The sequence below is a fragment of the Condylura cristata genome, unplaced genomic scaffold, assembly GCF_000260355.1.
Source record: "Condylura cristata isolate star-nosed mole 26May11 unplaced genomic scaffold, ConCri1.0 scaffold00014, whole genome shotgun sequence".
NCBI lineage: Eukaryota > Metazoa > Chordata > Mammalia > Eulipotyphla > Talpidae > Condylura > Condylura cristata.
In genome coordinates, this window is record NW_004567115.1 from 10,958,667 (window position 1) to 10,974,159 (window position 15,493).

Below are 15,493 nucleotides of genomic sequence, written 5' to 3' on the forward strand. Positions count from 1 at the left end.
AAAATAGGAATGTTAAAATTTCCCAAAAGCATAGGGCCCTACAAATGACTGTGGGCTCTTTCAGCAAAGGCTTAGAGGCATATTTGTCAAGAAAACAGGAATCACAAGATACTCCAACCACCAAAATATTGTGTTGGTTGTTGACCGGCTAAATAGCAAAAGTAGATCACTGAAGTACCCCAGAGATGATAAACACAGAGGCTACCATTCCTGAGGCTTGTAAAAAAAGGAAGAGAGTGTGAACAATCAGAAACTCAGAGAAATGACCCAGCTGAACTGTAACTCAGATTCCTGAGAGAATGCTGTCTGGGTGGTCCTACCACTTCTGATGAGGCTAGTTGAGGGTTAGAAAAGTGCCAAAAGACATCCAAGCTAAAAATCAATTGCTGCTGCTGGGGCAAATCACTGTTACCTATTGCTGGAGTAGCAATGACAAAAATTGTAAATAAACCTAAAGGAGGAAAGGAAGTTGTTTTTCCCCTTTCTCCTATCTTTTAGTATCTCTCTAATGTCATTTATTGGTGGAACCTAGTGAGACACCAGCTGGCATAGGATATGCAGTTTACAGAGTCTGACTTACAGCATCACAGAAGAAAGTAAAGAAAGGTGAATTCGAGGTCAAATAGCTCACTAACAATTGTTTAATAACCAGTATCATATCAACACTTGTTTGTACAAAATTTTAAAAAAATGCTAAATGAATGCCACCTTATTTATGCTTTTAAAGACCTTTGAACCCTTTTGAAAAAACTCTTAGGCCACCACGTGATATCATTTTTCTGCTAGACTATGATTATTGCCTATGTCTTTTTCAGAAATAAGGGGTACCTTACTTACACATGTATTTTCCACAAAATCAGAAGCAAGAGCATTTTTGGTGCAGATTTGCATAACTGAGGATAAGTAGACCCTGCCCCAGTAGTAAGTCTCCCACCATCAGGAATAAAATTATAAGTAGAATTGTCAAGAACCCAGTCTTCTCCCTAACTTCATGTCCTATACATTGCTTAATGTAGCCATAGCAAAGGGAAGATCAATTCCCAAGCTAAGATAGGATAACCACCAGTGTAATCGAAAAACCAGTTCCTATGTTATTTTCCCTCTATCATGCCTCAGTTCAGGCTTCCTGACCTAGGACTATCACCTCTAATTTTCTAATGCAAGTTGATGACAAAGCAGAATTTGATATAGCATTTCACTTTTAAGTATATTTTCACAGATGAAATATTTTTGAATATTAAAAGATTTTGGTAGGTCATTGAGCATGAACAAATTTCTAAAGTTTGAATTTTAGCACCACATCTGAAAGTGGTTATTTCTTCAAATTTTATGATGTTTGTTAGTGATGGAAGTTTTCATATTCTACCACAATTACATTTTATTAATAACCATAAAGATACCAGGTTTGTGACATTTCACATATTTAATATTTGTTTTGAATATATTAGACAAGAATAAATTTTCTACATCTGCATATTAATTATATAGCACTCTGTCGATTTTTCAACACAAAAGACTTTTATATGTGAACATTAAAATGGCAGTGTACCTATTAATAACTAGATATTAACAAGATCATAACACAGGTATTCATTTAATGGGAGAGTCCACTATTTCCTGATAATCCTCCGTTCTTAAATTTCTCCAGTAAAGTTTATAGCCAGCAAGAACAAAAACACTAATCATAATGATTACCCCTCCAAAGACATCATAGACACTAGGAAATATATGTAACACTAGAAGCTGCAAGACCATAGCTACCACAATCTCCAGATGTTGTACTGTGCTAACCAAAGCTGGATGAAATTTGTCCAAGGCATAATAAACTCCTAAGAATGCTATAGTGGAACAGACACATATAGCAATGAGATAACTCCAGGTTTCTCCATCTAATGGGATGATTGGTTCTTGGAGAACAAACATAGTAGATACTCCCCAGATTGTCCCAGTCCAACCAAAAGTAAACAATGCTGTCCACATACTGATCTTCTCCTTGATGGATCTATATACTATCATGGAAAGAGCAGTGGTCATTCCAGCCATCACCGTCATAGTGTATCCAAAGGCTTCTTTCCAGGCATTTAACAGGGAATTGTCATCATCAACAATGTTGGGGATCATAACAAGACAAACACCTAAAATGCTGCAAACAACTGTAGCCATGTCAACATAAGCCATCTTCTCATCTACAAGTAAAAAAGCCAAAATGGCACTAAAGACTGTGGTTGTGGCTCTCCACATAATGGTCCCATTGCTGGGTGGAACTATTGAAAATGATGTGTAAGCACAGGTGATCGAGATGACATTGCACACACCATAAAAGAAAAGTCTTAATCTGTAGCCTCTAGGTCCAAAGGGGGCCTCCTGGTAGTAACACACAACTAACACAGATAAGATCTGTAAGACAGAACGGATAAAAATCAGTTCTAAAGATGGAACTTTAGAACGATCAGAAATAAGCCTGGTGATAAGAGCTACACATCCATGAGCCAAAGCAGATCCAAATAACACTATCCACATTTTTCTTGATTGAAAAATATTTTTTTCTGCTAAGTTCTGGAATTGTCCAATCTCCTTGGTCATTGGGTTTTCTGTTGTTGGAGGTCGGGTATTCATGGTTCCAAAGATAGTTCTTCCTTTTCTTTTCATTTCACTTAACAAACTTTTCTTTGGATTTTCTTCCATGAAATTTCCATAGTCTTCGTTGATTTCTTCATATCCATCATCCCCAGGCTGAGGATAATGAGAAGTATATTTCACCATCACTGTGTTAGGATGTATCTTCACTCGTTTTTTAACTGGATATCTTTTGGAGGGAGAAGTATCCATTTCTTCAGATAATAAGTTCTAGTTAAGAAGGAAAAGAAAAAAATGCATATATTTAGTGGAAATTTAGTTTTAATTTCAGTTATAATCATATGCATCAATTCAATAGCAGAAAGTACAGGAAAGAAGTGGTCTAGCAGTATGTCTTAGATATATTCCAATGAAAATGTATCACTTTTGTTCACTTTGATCTTAAGTCTGCCCCTATTTCTAATTTTATTTGAGTACTGCTTCCTGTCTTTACATCACAAACAACTGGTATTTTTCCATCTCTTTTTTCCTTGTATTTTCAGATATATAGATACACTGAAATCAGAAAATAAAATTAATTTATTGACATTCATTATTAGTGTGCACAGTCTTTCTGGTAAACAACGGGGCAATATGCATTAAAACCTTAACTGAAACTACCTTTTAAGTCAGCAATATCACTTCTGAAATTTTACTCTAAAAAGAATATCACGGGCCCTCCCTGGTGGTGCAGCAGGTTAAAGCACTGCACTAAGAAGCTAAAGCCACTTCCTCATGAGTTCGATCCCGCCTGCCCCAGAGGAGATCCACATGGCGTGGCAGACCTCTCCTGACCCGCCCGCTGCCCCCCTCGGCAGTGTACTTCGTTGATCTGCCTGTTCTGCTCCCCACTCTGTCTCTGGTGAATCCTCTCACCCTCCGCATCTTTGGCCTGTACCCCGGTTCTGTATAAATAAATAAATCTTAAAAAAAAAAAAAATTATCACAAGATGTTTTTTAACTTGTGTGTAAAAAAATAACAAGTAAATAACAAAGATTTATGGAAAGATACTAAGTTACTAGTAGTCATGGGGATGGGGCAGGGAAAAAACTGGAATAAAATCTTTTTACATTTTTACTTTTTAATCACAATATTGTTCAAAAATTTAAAACTAATAATCTTCATCTGTTATTTAAGGAAAAAAATTGTGGAAAGGATGTATGAATAGGAGACTTCATGGGTAGTTTACTATTAATACAATGACCCTTCATACAATAAAATGCTGTGCTATACATTCATTTAAAACCACAGTACAGACTTTTATTAACATGAAAAGATGTACACTACATTTTGTTGAGTAGGAAAAAAGTTAAGATCGTTTTAAGGATTAAATGATATAATGCATATAAAAAGGGTGCCACCATGCTGGCCTATAATAAACACAATAAATGTTAAGCAATAAATTAAACTTTTACCTGTAGTTAACATTTTTGGAACACTAAATATCTTCTACAATGTTGTTCTTTCTTTGAGATCTATATTTGTTCCTCACTTCAATTTTGTTCCTCTCTCCACACACACGTGCATACATTTATCTTCCTAAGAACAATATCCTGTTTCTTTCCCAGAGACACCTCCCTTTCCCCCTAAAAAATGAAGAAAGCCTTTTAATTCTCTTGTCTTTATGACATATTACTCTGTATTTGGTGCTAGGAAATTGTGTTCCAACATCATAAACCGTAGTCCAGAAATCATATCCTGTCTGTTGCTTGATACCATCTGGATAGCCAACTGTTCCTTTACTATTCACTCCTTTCTCTTCTAAAAGATATCACCTTCAACTGCTTCAATTGAGACAAATAATTTTTTTTCTTTTTTTTCATCTCAATTGTAATGAGAGAAATATTTTTTTTAAAAATCACCAGTGTCTCCAATTCCTTCAGTTTCCTAGCCTGTACCTCCCACTATAGTCCTTCCTGAATATTCCAAATCTGACTGTTCTTTTTTCCCAGTTATCACCTAAATACTTGTGCTTTAAATAATGATTTCAGCTTCACTGTTCCCAAGTCAAATTAATAGTCTTGTTCTCCCAGGTATATTTTCCTTCCCTAAGTTCTCATTTATGCTTGTGATGCCACCATTTTTCCAATTCCCCAAACTAGAAGCCAAAGTGTACTCTGAATTATCCTTTCTGCTTGATCATCAATTTTACTGCCTTTATCTTTGCAATATTTCTAAGATTTTTCCCTTTCTCCTGCAGTTGCATTTTACCTTTGCAATTCCAGAGCAGGTTATTGTGAATTTCCACTTACAATATTATAATGGTATCCAACAAACCCCCTTGAGTCCTTGTCCTTCTCCAAAACAAAACAAAAAATTTCCTAAACCTTTTCCCATTCAAGAACCTACAGAGATGTCCTATTTCATTGAATCCCAACTCCACTCACATATAGTACTTTCCCCTGATCAGTGCAGGGTCCTGCCTCTCCTTATTCCACACATGTACGTGTCACTTCTCTTATTCTCACTAGTTTCCTAACTGCTCCAGTGCTTCTAAGCACTGTTCATCTTTTAAAAAGGCCCAGTCCACAAGCCTTTCCTCCACACTTTCACTACTTCCCCCATTCTTTCACATCTGCAGTAGTTCTTCTAAACTAATTTGTAATCTGACCATCTTATCTAGATACCTTAACCTAGTGAAGTATTGTCTCTACTCATTGTACTCAAATTTGATGTTAAATCTCCTTTTCTTGGTAGTCAGTAAATAATGACATCTCTTTAAGTTATATTCTGTAACTTCCTACTTTCTGCCCATTGTAAAATTAGTATTATATCCATTCAAATTTTTCCTTTTTCTCATTGCAAGCCAGATTTATAGTTTCTGGGGCATGGATGGGGAGAGAATATGGTCTACTTATACTTAACTCCTTCTCTATTCCCTCTCTTTGGAGACTCCCAAAAGGCAAACTCTGCTTCTGGATACCTCCTTCTTCTCCCTTTTATAGCTTCTAGCTTTCCTATTATATTGGCACAGGAAAGAAGGAAAAGGAAAGAGACACGTGTTTCAAATATTAGCTACTATTATGTGTTGCTTTTCTTGATATATAAACTTGGCCAGGCTTAAATATGTCCGGCAATTATTTAGGTGCTGTTGTGAAAACATTTTGCAGCTATGGTAAAAGCCACCTAATCGGTTGGCTTTAAGTTACTCAAAAGAAAGACTATCCGAGGTATACCTGACCTAATCAAGCATCCAATTAAATGTGGGCTTAATTCCTCTTTGATTTCAGAGATTCCAAACAATTTATGCCCATGGAATTCTAGCCTACTAATAACTTTCCTTTCCTTACTGCCTGTGAACAGCAAGTTTTCACTTGTGTTTATGATGTTCCAACATGCTCTTGATTGTCTCTTCTGGCCCTAATAGACTTTGGACTTGCTTATTCAGCCCCTACAACTGCACAAGCCAATATCTTGTAATAATATCCTACTGGTTTTCAGATTAAACTCTGACTCTAATACATGTGCAATTTCTCTGTTAAGTCTTAACTCTGATAAGTCACTATACCTCGAGGTTGCAGGCATCCAGATGCACACTATCTCAGGGAAATTCTGAAAGTCTCCCTGATGTAGGAGAGCCTCTCACTTGACCTGTGGCTTATAGCTATATGGTTGGTGCTCTTGCCAGGTTGGTAGCTCTCTTGGAAAAGTGCCAGCAGTATTCATTTAGTCCCAGAAAACTCACATGTCTTTACCACTCCAATAAATATATAGACCACTCACCTCTGTCCCTCTCTCTCCAATTTTCTCTTTTGTTCAAACAAAGAAAAAATTAAAATGTGCCATCTAAAAGAGCAGTCTGCAAATTGGGGAATGAGAAGGCACACCTAACTGTTGCAAATAATGATCCAGTAACCTTCACTCTGTCAGTTTTAACAGAAAGCATCCCTCTCCCTCCACATAAGATCACTCCTAAGCCTGAGAAAACAACACTGGCATTACTACTGTCTTGGTGCAAATCTTTAGAACAAGCTCTTTCTGGTACCTAGGCAAATATCAGTTATGTCTTTAGTAACCAAACTGACCCCAAAAGTGGTAAAAGCCTTAGATATAAAATTGGGCCATGTACTTGATTATAATATGGTTTAAATGTAGAAAATAATATGGTATTTGATAGTCATAAATGAGATTGATTTATAACTAAATATTTATAAGAACTGTTAGGTTACTGCCTTATACCTAGATAATTGATCCCTGGGATGCCTTACTCTTTCCATGTGCTATTCTTAGATAGTCTTCCTTGTCCCTGAATGAAAATAAAAAGACTACACTTAACTCCCAAAAAGGAAGCTATCCTTCCAAGATATCAACAAATCTTAGGACATGCATAAAATATGTGCTATTAAATATCCCCTGAAATCTGCTGAGAGATGCTATTCCTCTCTCTGAAATGATAAAAAAAAAAAAAAGGCTGTGTTATGTGGGATCTATAATATATGTATTTGGTCTTTGTCCCAGATTCTGATATGGATAATCTATAGCCCTTGGAATTTCCTAGACGATTAGAGTCATAAGGGCATTTTTCACTGAATAGTTGAATTTTGTATCCCTAGGGGAATTGGTTGCTAAGAGAACCAATCGTATGACTAGAGATTGGAACTTTCAGTCATATCCCTGACTTCTAAGGATGATGAGAAGACCTAAAGTTTGGATCAATTACCAGATGTCAATGATTACGACTATGTAATGAAGCTTCCATAAAAACCCAAAAGACAGTAATCAAAGAGCTTCCAGATTAATGAACACTTAGATATTTGTGGGGAGTAGTATTTCAACACATACGTGTGTGTGTGTGTGTTTCTTCTTGTATTATATCTTTAATCACAGTGTAATCCATCTCTATTTCTTTAACTGGAAGTCTCATTTATCTGACATATAGTTGTTTCTGACTTTTTTTAACTGCCATTTATTGTAGGATTATCTTCCAGCCTTTACGTCCATGCATGTATTTGCTTTGTTGATAACACAGCCTTCTTATAAAGAAGACAGCCTTCTTGTTTGTCTTGTCAAACAAAAGACATTTATGTTTTATTTATGTTCCATTTCTGTTGCCTTATGTTTTATTTTTATTGATTTTTTTAAAGGTTCTTCTGAGGTTACTATATGATAGATTGTTTATGTCATCCACTGGATAGTCTATCTCAAACTTACCCTAATGGGACACATTGTTACTCTCTTTAGGTGTCTGTTTTCTCTATATTGCTTATTCTGTTGCTTTATAATAATTCTTTAATAATACTTTCATGCATGGCATCATGTTGACAAATTGTTTCAGTGAGCTTTGGGGGTTTAAACTACTGTGTTTTGGGTACTGGAGTGTTTAGTGGGGATTCACAGTGATACTTTCCTATAAGCCAGCTCCTCAGCCTAAGTGTCTACCTCAGCCTAGTTTCTACCTCTAGGATGTGTTTGAGCACTGGATATAGCACTGAGCACTAATTATGGCTAAGACAAGGTCACAGCTGGGAGTTGTTTCTTTTCCAGTACAGAGCCTTATCCTGGGATATTTGCTCTTGTTTTAACAGGTGCTTAAACTCTTGTTTAGTGAACATACTCAATTATTTTCTAAGTTTTAGCCTGGGGGAGGGGAGGTGGTTAAGGGAGTGAATAGACTTTGAATATCCCAGCCTCAAGCTGCAAGAAGTTGCCTTGTCTAAGAGTAGTCACTGGTGATTCAACCTGGTTCTTAGAGCTGGTTCAGGTACCAGCTGTTTTACTGGGAGTGGGAGACTCAAGCCAGTAATTGTCACTGCACCTCTGCTCCTAAAGTACATCAACAGTGCATTGCCTCTTTGGTATACCAACTCTATGCAGCCCCTTATCCTGTGAAGTATCAGGTCTCCAATGTTCCCAATGTGGCCATGTGCCCCTGAGTCAACAACTCTAGTAGTACTTATGTACACTGGCCATCCTCTGTCTCATAAATGGTACTGTCTCAATATAACTATAAATACAATGCAATGTAAGCTTTTCCTACCCTTCTCATTCAGACCGTTGCTTTTGATATATATATTGTAGTTGGCCATGTATTTTTCAAGAGATATTGGTTTTGTTCTGCTGCAGTTTTGTTGTGACAATATGAAGGGATGAGCTTGGAGTCTTCATTCTGTTGCCATCTTCACTGACCCAGAGTGTGTGCAGCATGTGTCCTGATAGCAAACTCTTACCATTATATCCTTAGCCCCTAACATACTCATACTGATACTAAACATTTGTTGAGTAGGATAAAATGGATTTGAAAGCCAAGAAGAGGAAAGATTGTAGAATAATGTTAAAACTACTGATATCTGTATAGAATCTGATGTATAAAGCTGAGATAAGAAAATCTGCTCCTTCAGCATCACTGTTTAACCAATGGTCATCTTAGGTAAATGAAAAGCTGTACTTTCCCTTTTGTATTAGAAACAAAGAAAAAAGTCATTTTGCTTAGGGATTTGATTGTAGTAAATAGTTCCTGAGTCCTGAGTCCTGAGTTCCTGAGATCCAGTAGTTTGGATTTCTGTAGAAATATTCAAAATTCTTCCTATCTTATGCCTTTACTTATTTACTAATTATGATTCTTCATAGAAACAGAATCAGTAGATATGTATATATACACCAGATATAGGAAGTTTATTATGAGGACTTGCATAAGATGATTGTAGAGGCTAGCAAGTACAAAATCTCTGTGGCTGGAAGCAAGCTAGAGACCCAGAGACAATCAAATGCTCAGTTCAAGTCTGATTGCTACAAAATGTCCTCTTGTTCAGAACAGATAGGTCTATTGTACTAGTCACACCTTCAACTGATTGGATGAGACCCACCAATTGGATGTAGGGCAATTTGCTTTACTCAAATTTACCAATGATTTAAATGTAAATGTCATCCAGAAACACTCACACAGAAACAAACAGAATAATCTTTGACCAACCAGCTTGCCATATTAACCATCAAGCCTCACCTTCCTCTTGTCCTCTACATGTGTAAATTCTGGTCATTCCAATCTACAACAATTTTTTTTTTAATATGTCATGCTCTTTTATATCTCAGATTTTACACATGCTCTTTCTTCTTTATGGACTATTCACTTCTTGCTTTTTCACCTGGTATTATTTCACACTTATTGCATTAAGTTATAACTGTGTTTTGTGTGTCCCTTTCACTGGATCTGTGAAGATTTTAACCCAACAGGTACTAAAATTATGTGTTGCTAATTTTTATAGTTGCAGAACCTAGTACAGTGCATGGCAAGAGATGGGCATTTCAATAAGTGTTTGCTGGATGAATGAATGGAATCTTTTTTTACGCAGATTTCATTAAGAACAAAATATAAAATATATATAAATGGATTTAAATGGCTAGTAACTCAAATAGGGAAACTTAACCTTTAAAATCTTAGTGATATTTCAAGAATAATAAAGCATTAGGGTGTGCAGTTTGTTATTAAGAGAATTTATGTGTTTAGCTTATCTACTTCTGGCTTTAATTCTGCTGCTAAATCTTACATATTTCTTATATTAGATTCCTTAGGCATAAAGGCCTAAAGTAAAAATATGCCTTCTCTTCTTAATTAAAACATTTTCAGTGGGTAGGGTGCTGGAGATACATGTCTTTCAGCATCACTAGACTGACCTTTCTTTGGTTGCTATTTACCTGCTTTCTAATGCATATCTTATGGTTCCACCCTGTCAAATGAGTACCAGCATCAACAAGTCCACAGCAATTCCTTACAAGGTTGCACTGGGCTTACTAAGGACAATCTCAGGACTCAGGAACTATTTACTACAATCAAATCCCTAAGCAAAATGACTTTTTTCTTTGTTTCTAATACAAAAGCAATATATGTAAACTGCAGAAAATTCAGAAAAGTAGAAAAACAAAGAACAATAAACCCTATCCATCTATAATCTTCTAACCTGGAGATTACTGACCTTTCTAGGTCTTTGTCTATTTGTGAACATCTCCCCCCCCCCAAAAAAAAATTAATGAACATTATATCATACATTATAACTCCCCCATTTTACATACCAGCGCATTGTAAATATTTTTTCGCATTACTAAATATTCTACAGCATCACTTTTTCAATAATAGTTTACTTTTACATCATTTTGCGCCTTTTTCCATCTCAGTTGTAATCCGCATGGGCTTCCCATCACCAAATCACCCATGTGCCATCACCATAGTCCTGTGCACTTCCCCCCCCCCACTCCACCCCAGTAAAATGTCTCTGGTATATAGTTGTTTATTATTACTATTATTTTTCCCCTTGGTCCTTTATCCTCCTGCCATGAGTGAAACCATCTGGTATTTTTCTTTTTCTGTCTAGCATGATCCCTTTTCCTTCCAGCCCCATCCAAGTTGTCTACACCATCACTTTTAAAGGCTAGCTAACATAGATTCATAAATGGGCTTTGAAAATAATAGGCCACTCATTAACTTTAACTTCCTGTGAGCTGAAAGACAAATGAAAAGATCAACTGCCACTGAGCTTTATGTAAAAGTAGATTCATAACCATCCCAGGAAAAGTATGCATAGATAACAAATTTCCAACTGAATGTAAAAGAAAAAATGTTTTGTGATAGTCAAAGACTGAAAAAAAACAACTAGGAGATAAACCAAGAGTATAAATTTTGCTTCTTTGTTGTCCATTCAGACATCAACTCGGGAGAAAAACTGGCTAGGATTAAAAGTAAAATACAGTGTATCTTTATTCATGCTTTATGTGTTTACATAGGATCAACAAACCTTTTGGTTTGTTTGAAGCAACCATCAGTTAGAGTTAAAGGAAAAATGAAACCAGAGGAAATATCAAGCACCTGGGATGTGCTCTTTTAGATCGTTTGTTTCTCAGTATGGCTCTGTATTGTCTCATTATAATGGGAGCTATGTTTGTTTAGCTCCCTCTATATTCTAGGCATATATTAAAAACATATTTTCTAATTTAATTACAACTATGAAGTCGTTATTATAATCTCCATTTCACAGATGAAGAAATAGTTTGTGAAAGGTTGACTAGCTTCCTGCCTGTTAACGGGTGACATAAACTCTCAATTATAGAGCCAAAATGCAAATCTAGCTCTGCCTTCCCAAGGACTTTTTACTATATACTACGCTGCAAAGTAACCATCCATGACAGGCAGAATAATATCACTCCCCTCCCATCCTCACCAGATGTCCCAGAATACAATAGCTTTGTCTGATAAAGTAGAATTAAGGTTGCAGATGGAATTAAGACAGCTAACCAGCTGACTTTAAAATAGAGAGGCTATTCTAGGTTATCTACTTGGTCCCAATGTATCATGACAAGTATCCTTAAAAATGGAAGATAGACTCAGAAAAGTCAAAGGAAATGTGACAACAGGAGCAAGATGAGAGTGATGATGTAATATGAGTACTCAGTCTGCAGTTACTGCCATTGGAGAGAGAAGCAGAGAATGAGCCATGGAAAGGGGGCAGCTTCTAGAAACTAGAAAAGGCAAGAAAATGAATCTTTCCTAGAACATCCAAAAAGAAATATGCCCTGCCAACACCTTGGTTTTAGTCCAATGATCAGAACTACAAGATGATAAATATGTACTGTTTTTAACCACCACTAATAAAATAGATTTGGATAATTCCTTCAGGCCATCTTCTAATAGAAACTATAAATTCCATATGATTATTTAGATAATTCTCTAAAAGTGCTATTATCAAGGCAAAAAATTGTTTTCTTATCACTCCATTGTACTGTCTGGCACCCTCTTAGCCACTTCTATTCAAATCTTTATCTAGGACCAGCTAGCAATTGTAGACCAAGGGACAATTACTAAAATTTGCCCAGATCTGATTTTTGTAAATACTCCTTCTGAGAAGACTGAGAGCCACAGAGAAGTCATGAGTCCTCATAGTAAGACTACTCCTCCATATTTATAATGGGCTAGACTTGTCAAACATCTTAGATTTTCTATGTTGTGCTCAGAACAAGGTCTCACTTTCAATCTACCATGTCCATTCTGACAACATTGAGGCACCATTGAAAGGGAACACACCAAGTTACAATCTCCTTTATTACCTGTGAGTTCCATGAAGGCTAGAGAATTATTCATATTTGTGTTCCAAGCACACAAAACACATTATGTTGATTAAACCAATTAAAAAATCAGTACTGAACTGTGTCCTATAATTACTCCTTTGTCCCAGCCTGCTATCAGCTCACACAGGCTCTACTATTCATTCTCCCACTTTTGAGGTCACACCTTTGAGATTATCTTCATTATCTTAGCCACACAGTTTTAATTAAGGAACCCCTCTGCTGGTCTGGCCTGTTCCTGGACTCTACACTGACTAAGCTTACCCAGAATTGTCAGAACAGTCCAGGATCAGCATCTTTGCAAAGTTCTTAGGTTGAGAAAACTTGCAATTGAGCTACATCATTGAAGAATTTTCAACCTATAATTAGGAAAACCCTTGAATCCCATTCCTCATACCTCCTTATAAAGCATATTCTGAACCATCCAGCAAGAAAGAAATAAGACTAAGCATTTAATAGTTATTACCATCAGTCATCATGTGGGAGGAAGAAAAAAAAACAACCCACAACTCATAGTGCATTGAAGAAAGATAATATTTGAGGCTGAATTCTGATCGCTATATCCACAATATTGACCAGTAAGAAACTGGTATTTGCCTGAAAAATCAGTAGCATATGAAGCCCTTCATTCTACCCATGAATTTCTTAATTAAGAGAAACATAATTTACTTTGCGCCTAAGAAATACCAAGTTTGTAGCATTCTGGAATCTGGTTCTGGTATCCTGACCCTGACAATTCAACCCTTAGGTAGAGCTTGATTCTGTATTACAATAGCAATAATGATCTTTGTTTCCAGAGCTACTGACTACACCTCCTGACATTACCAGCCATCCCACAAATGTATATTCTCATTTACAAGAACCATGGAAAGAATGTGGATTAATCACTTCAAATCCACCATCATCACTGTACTTTGCTGGTAACAAGTCAGTGGTGACATATTCTGTGAAGATCACCCCCTATTGTGTTAATAGATATACAACAGCACCAGAATTAGAGGATAGCTCACCATTCTAGGCTAGAATTGATTTGTAACACAATACTGAATAATAAGCTCTTCAGCATATTAGCTAACATCAGCTTAAAAAAGGAATATTTAGTTGAGGATGAAACCTTATTCTAGGCTGAAAAGCAGAAGTTGCACAACAAAGTACAGGTCAAGACTGCCTTGATGAAGCTGAGTTAAGCTAAAGGTAGGGGTATAACTAGTTGGGTTGGTATGAAGATTACTTAGTTGAACTAGGAAAGGCAATGATTCTTGGAATCCATGGTGAGCCTATCAAAGGAGCAAGGGAAAATATGATCTAAGTGGGTTAAAGAGTTGGGCTAAGCCCAAATGCCCAAAAGTGGATAACTGGATTAAAAAGATGTGGTACATATACACAATGGAATATTACTCAGCAACCAAAAAAAAAAAGTAAGCACATGCCTTTTGCAGCAACATGGATGGAGCTGGAAAAGATCATGCTTAGTGAAATATGCCAGAAAAAAAGGGAAAAATACCGGATGGTTTCACTCATAGCAGGAGTATAACAGACCAGGCGAGAAAATAATAGTAATAATGAACAGCTGTATACCAGAGATATTTTAAGGGGGCAGAGTGGGGAATGGAATCAAAAACAGTGGGGGTAGGGAAATGCACTGGACTATGGTGATGGCACATGGGTGACTTGGTGATGGATTACAACTGATATGGAAAAATAAACAAAATGATGTAAAAATAAACTTTTATATTATTTTTTAAAAAAGAGTTGGGTTAAGATGGACTGTGGGAAAATTGGAGAAAGGCCTAAGGATTTTGCTGAGGTATATCAGTCTGCATTAAAGGAAAGTAAGAAATTAGAGATGAAGTGAGGTAAGGTGAGAGGTCTGATGGGTTGGGTATAGGTTGAGCAGAAACAGGAAAAAGAGGGAACAGATAGCAAATAGAAGGCCTAGTCCAGCTTTGAGCAGGAGACTCAGCTAAGAGTTCTAAGACAGAAAGCTAGGGAAGAGATTTCCTGGGCTTATCAGTAGTGCAGGAGCTGCTAAAGGCAACAGCTGGCTCTGGAAGTGACAAAGGAAAGAATCAAATTTATCATAAAAGATGGAAAAAGGGAAAGAGGTGGAAGAGGGCATGTAGGGATGAGAGTTATCCATCTGGTTAGAAGTGGGGTGAACATTCTGTTGCCATCAGTTTGGAAGCAGCTAGGCCTGTTGCTGTGTAGGCAAATCAATATGAGAAGCCTGGCTCCTCTGTATTCAATGGTGTTTAATGACTTTAGTAGACTGTAATGAACTGTTCCTAATGAACAGGAAAGGAAAATGTTAACCAAGGTTGACAAAAAGTCTTATGTGACAGTTTTATGTGACAAAAAGTCTTATGTGACAGTTTTCAAGCTAGCAGGTTGATTTGGCTTGTGTGAAGGCGATGATGCCTGATTTGGAACAGAGCAATTTCTGTTGTACCATTTTAAAATCTATTCTGGCATACTGTGCTGTATGTGTCGGCTGGCAGCTAAGAACTTGCTGGAATGCAGGCATTTCCACCATTTATAATCAACACTTCCCCTTCCAGGAAAGAGTTTCTAATCTCTGAAATAGTGGACTTGTCAATTTGCATAAAATATCCCATTCTCAATGAGCACAGATTTATCCACCATTTATTATCCTACTGGTTTTTTTTTTTTTTTTTTAGCAGAAGCCGTTTGAAATGAAGCTTAGCCTTTAAAGTCACTTGGGTGAATTGTCAGGTGAGTGACGGAACCATCACTAGAAAGGAGAGGGGCAGTAATAAACCCTTTTCCATTTTAGATAGTAATGGTTAAGTCACAAATTATGTAAGA

At 36.7% G+C, this 15,493-nt stretch overlaps 1 protein-coding gene across 1 annotated transcript in view; it reads right to left on the reverse strand.

Annotated features, from left to right (window-relative positions):
- Positions 1 to 1,412: 1,412 nt before the first annotated feature.
- Positions 1,413 to 15,493, reverse strand: part of SLC35G2 (solute carrier family 35, member G2) — a 30,516-nt gene continuing 16,435 nt past the window's right edge. Inside the window, exon 2 of the mRNA XM_004682175.2 lies at positions 1,413 to 2,847. Within this exon, the coding sequence (XP_004682232.1) occupies positions 1,591 to 2,829 (1,239 nt within the window). The 5' untranslated portion in view covers positions 2,830 to 2,847 and the 3' untranslated portion in view covers positions 1,413 to 1,590. The remainder of the gene's footprint in view (positions 2,848 to 15,493) is intronic.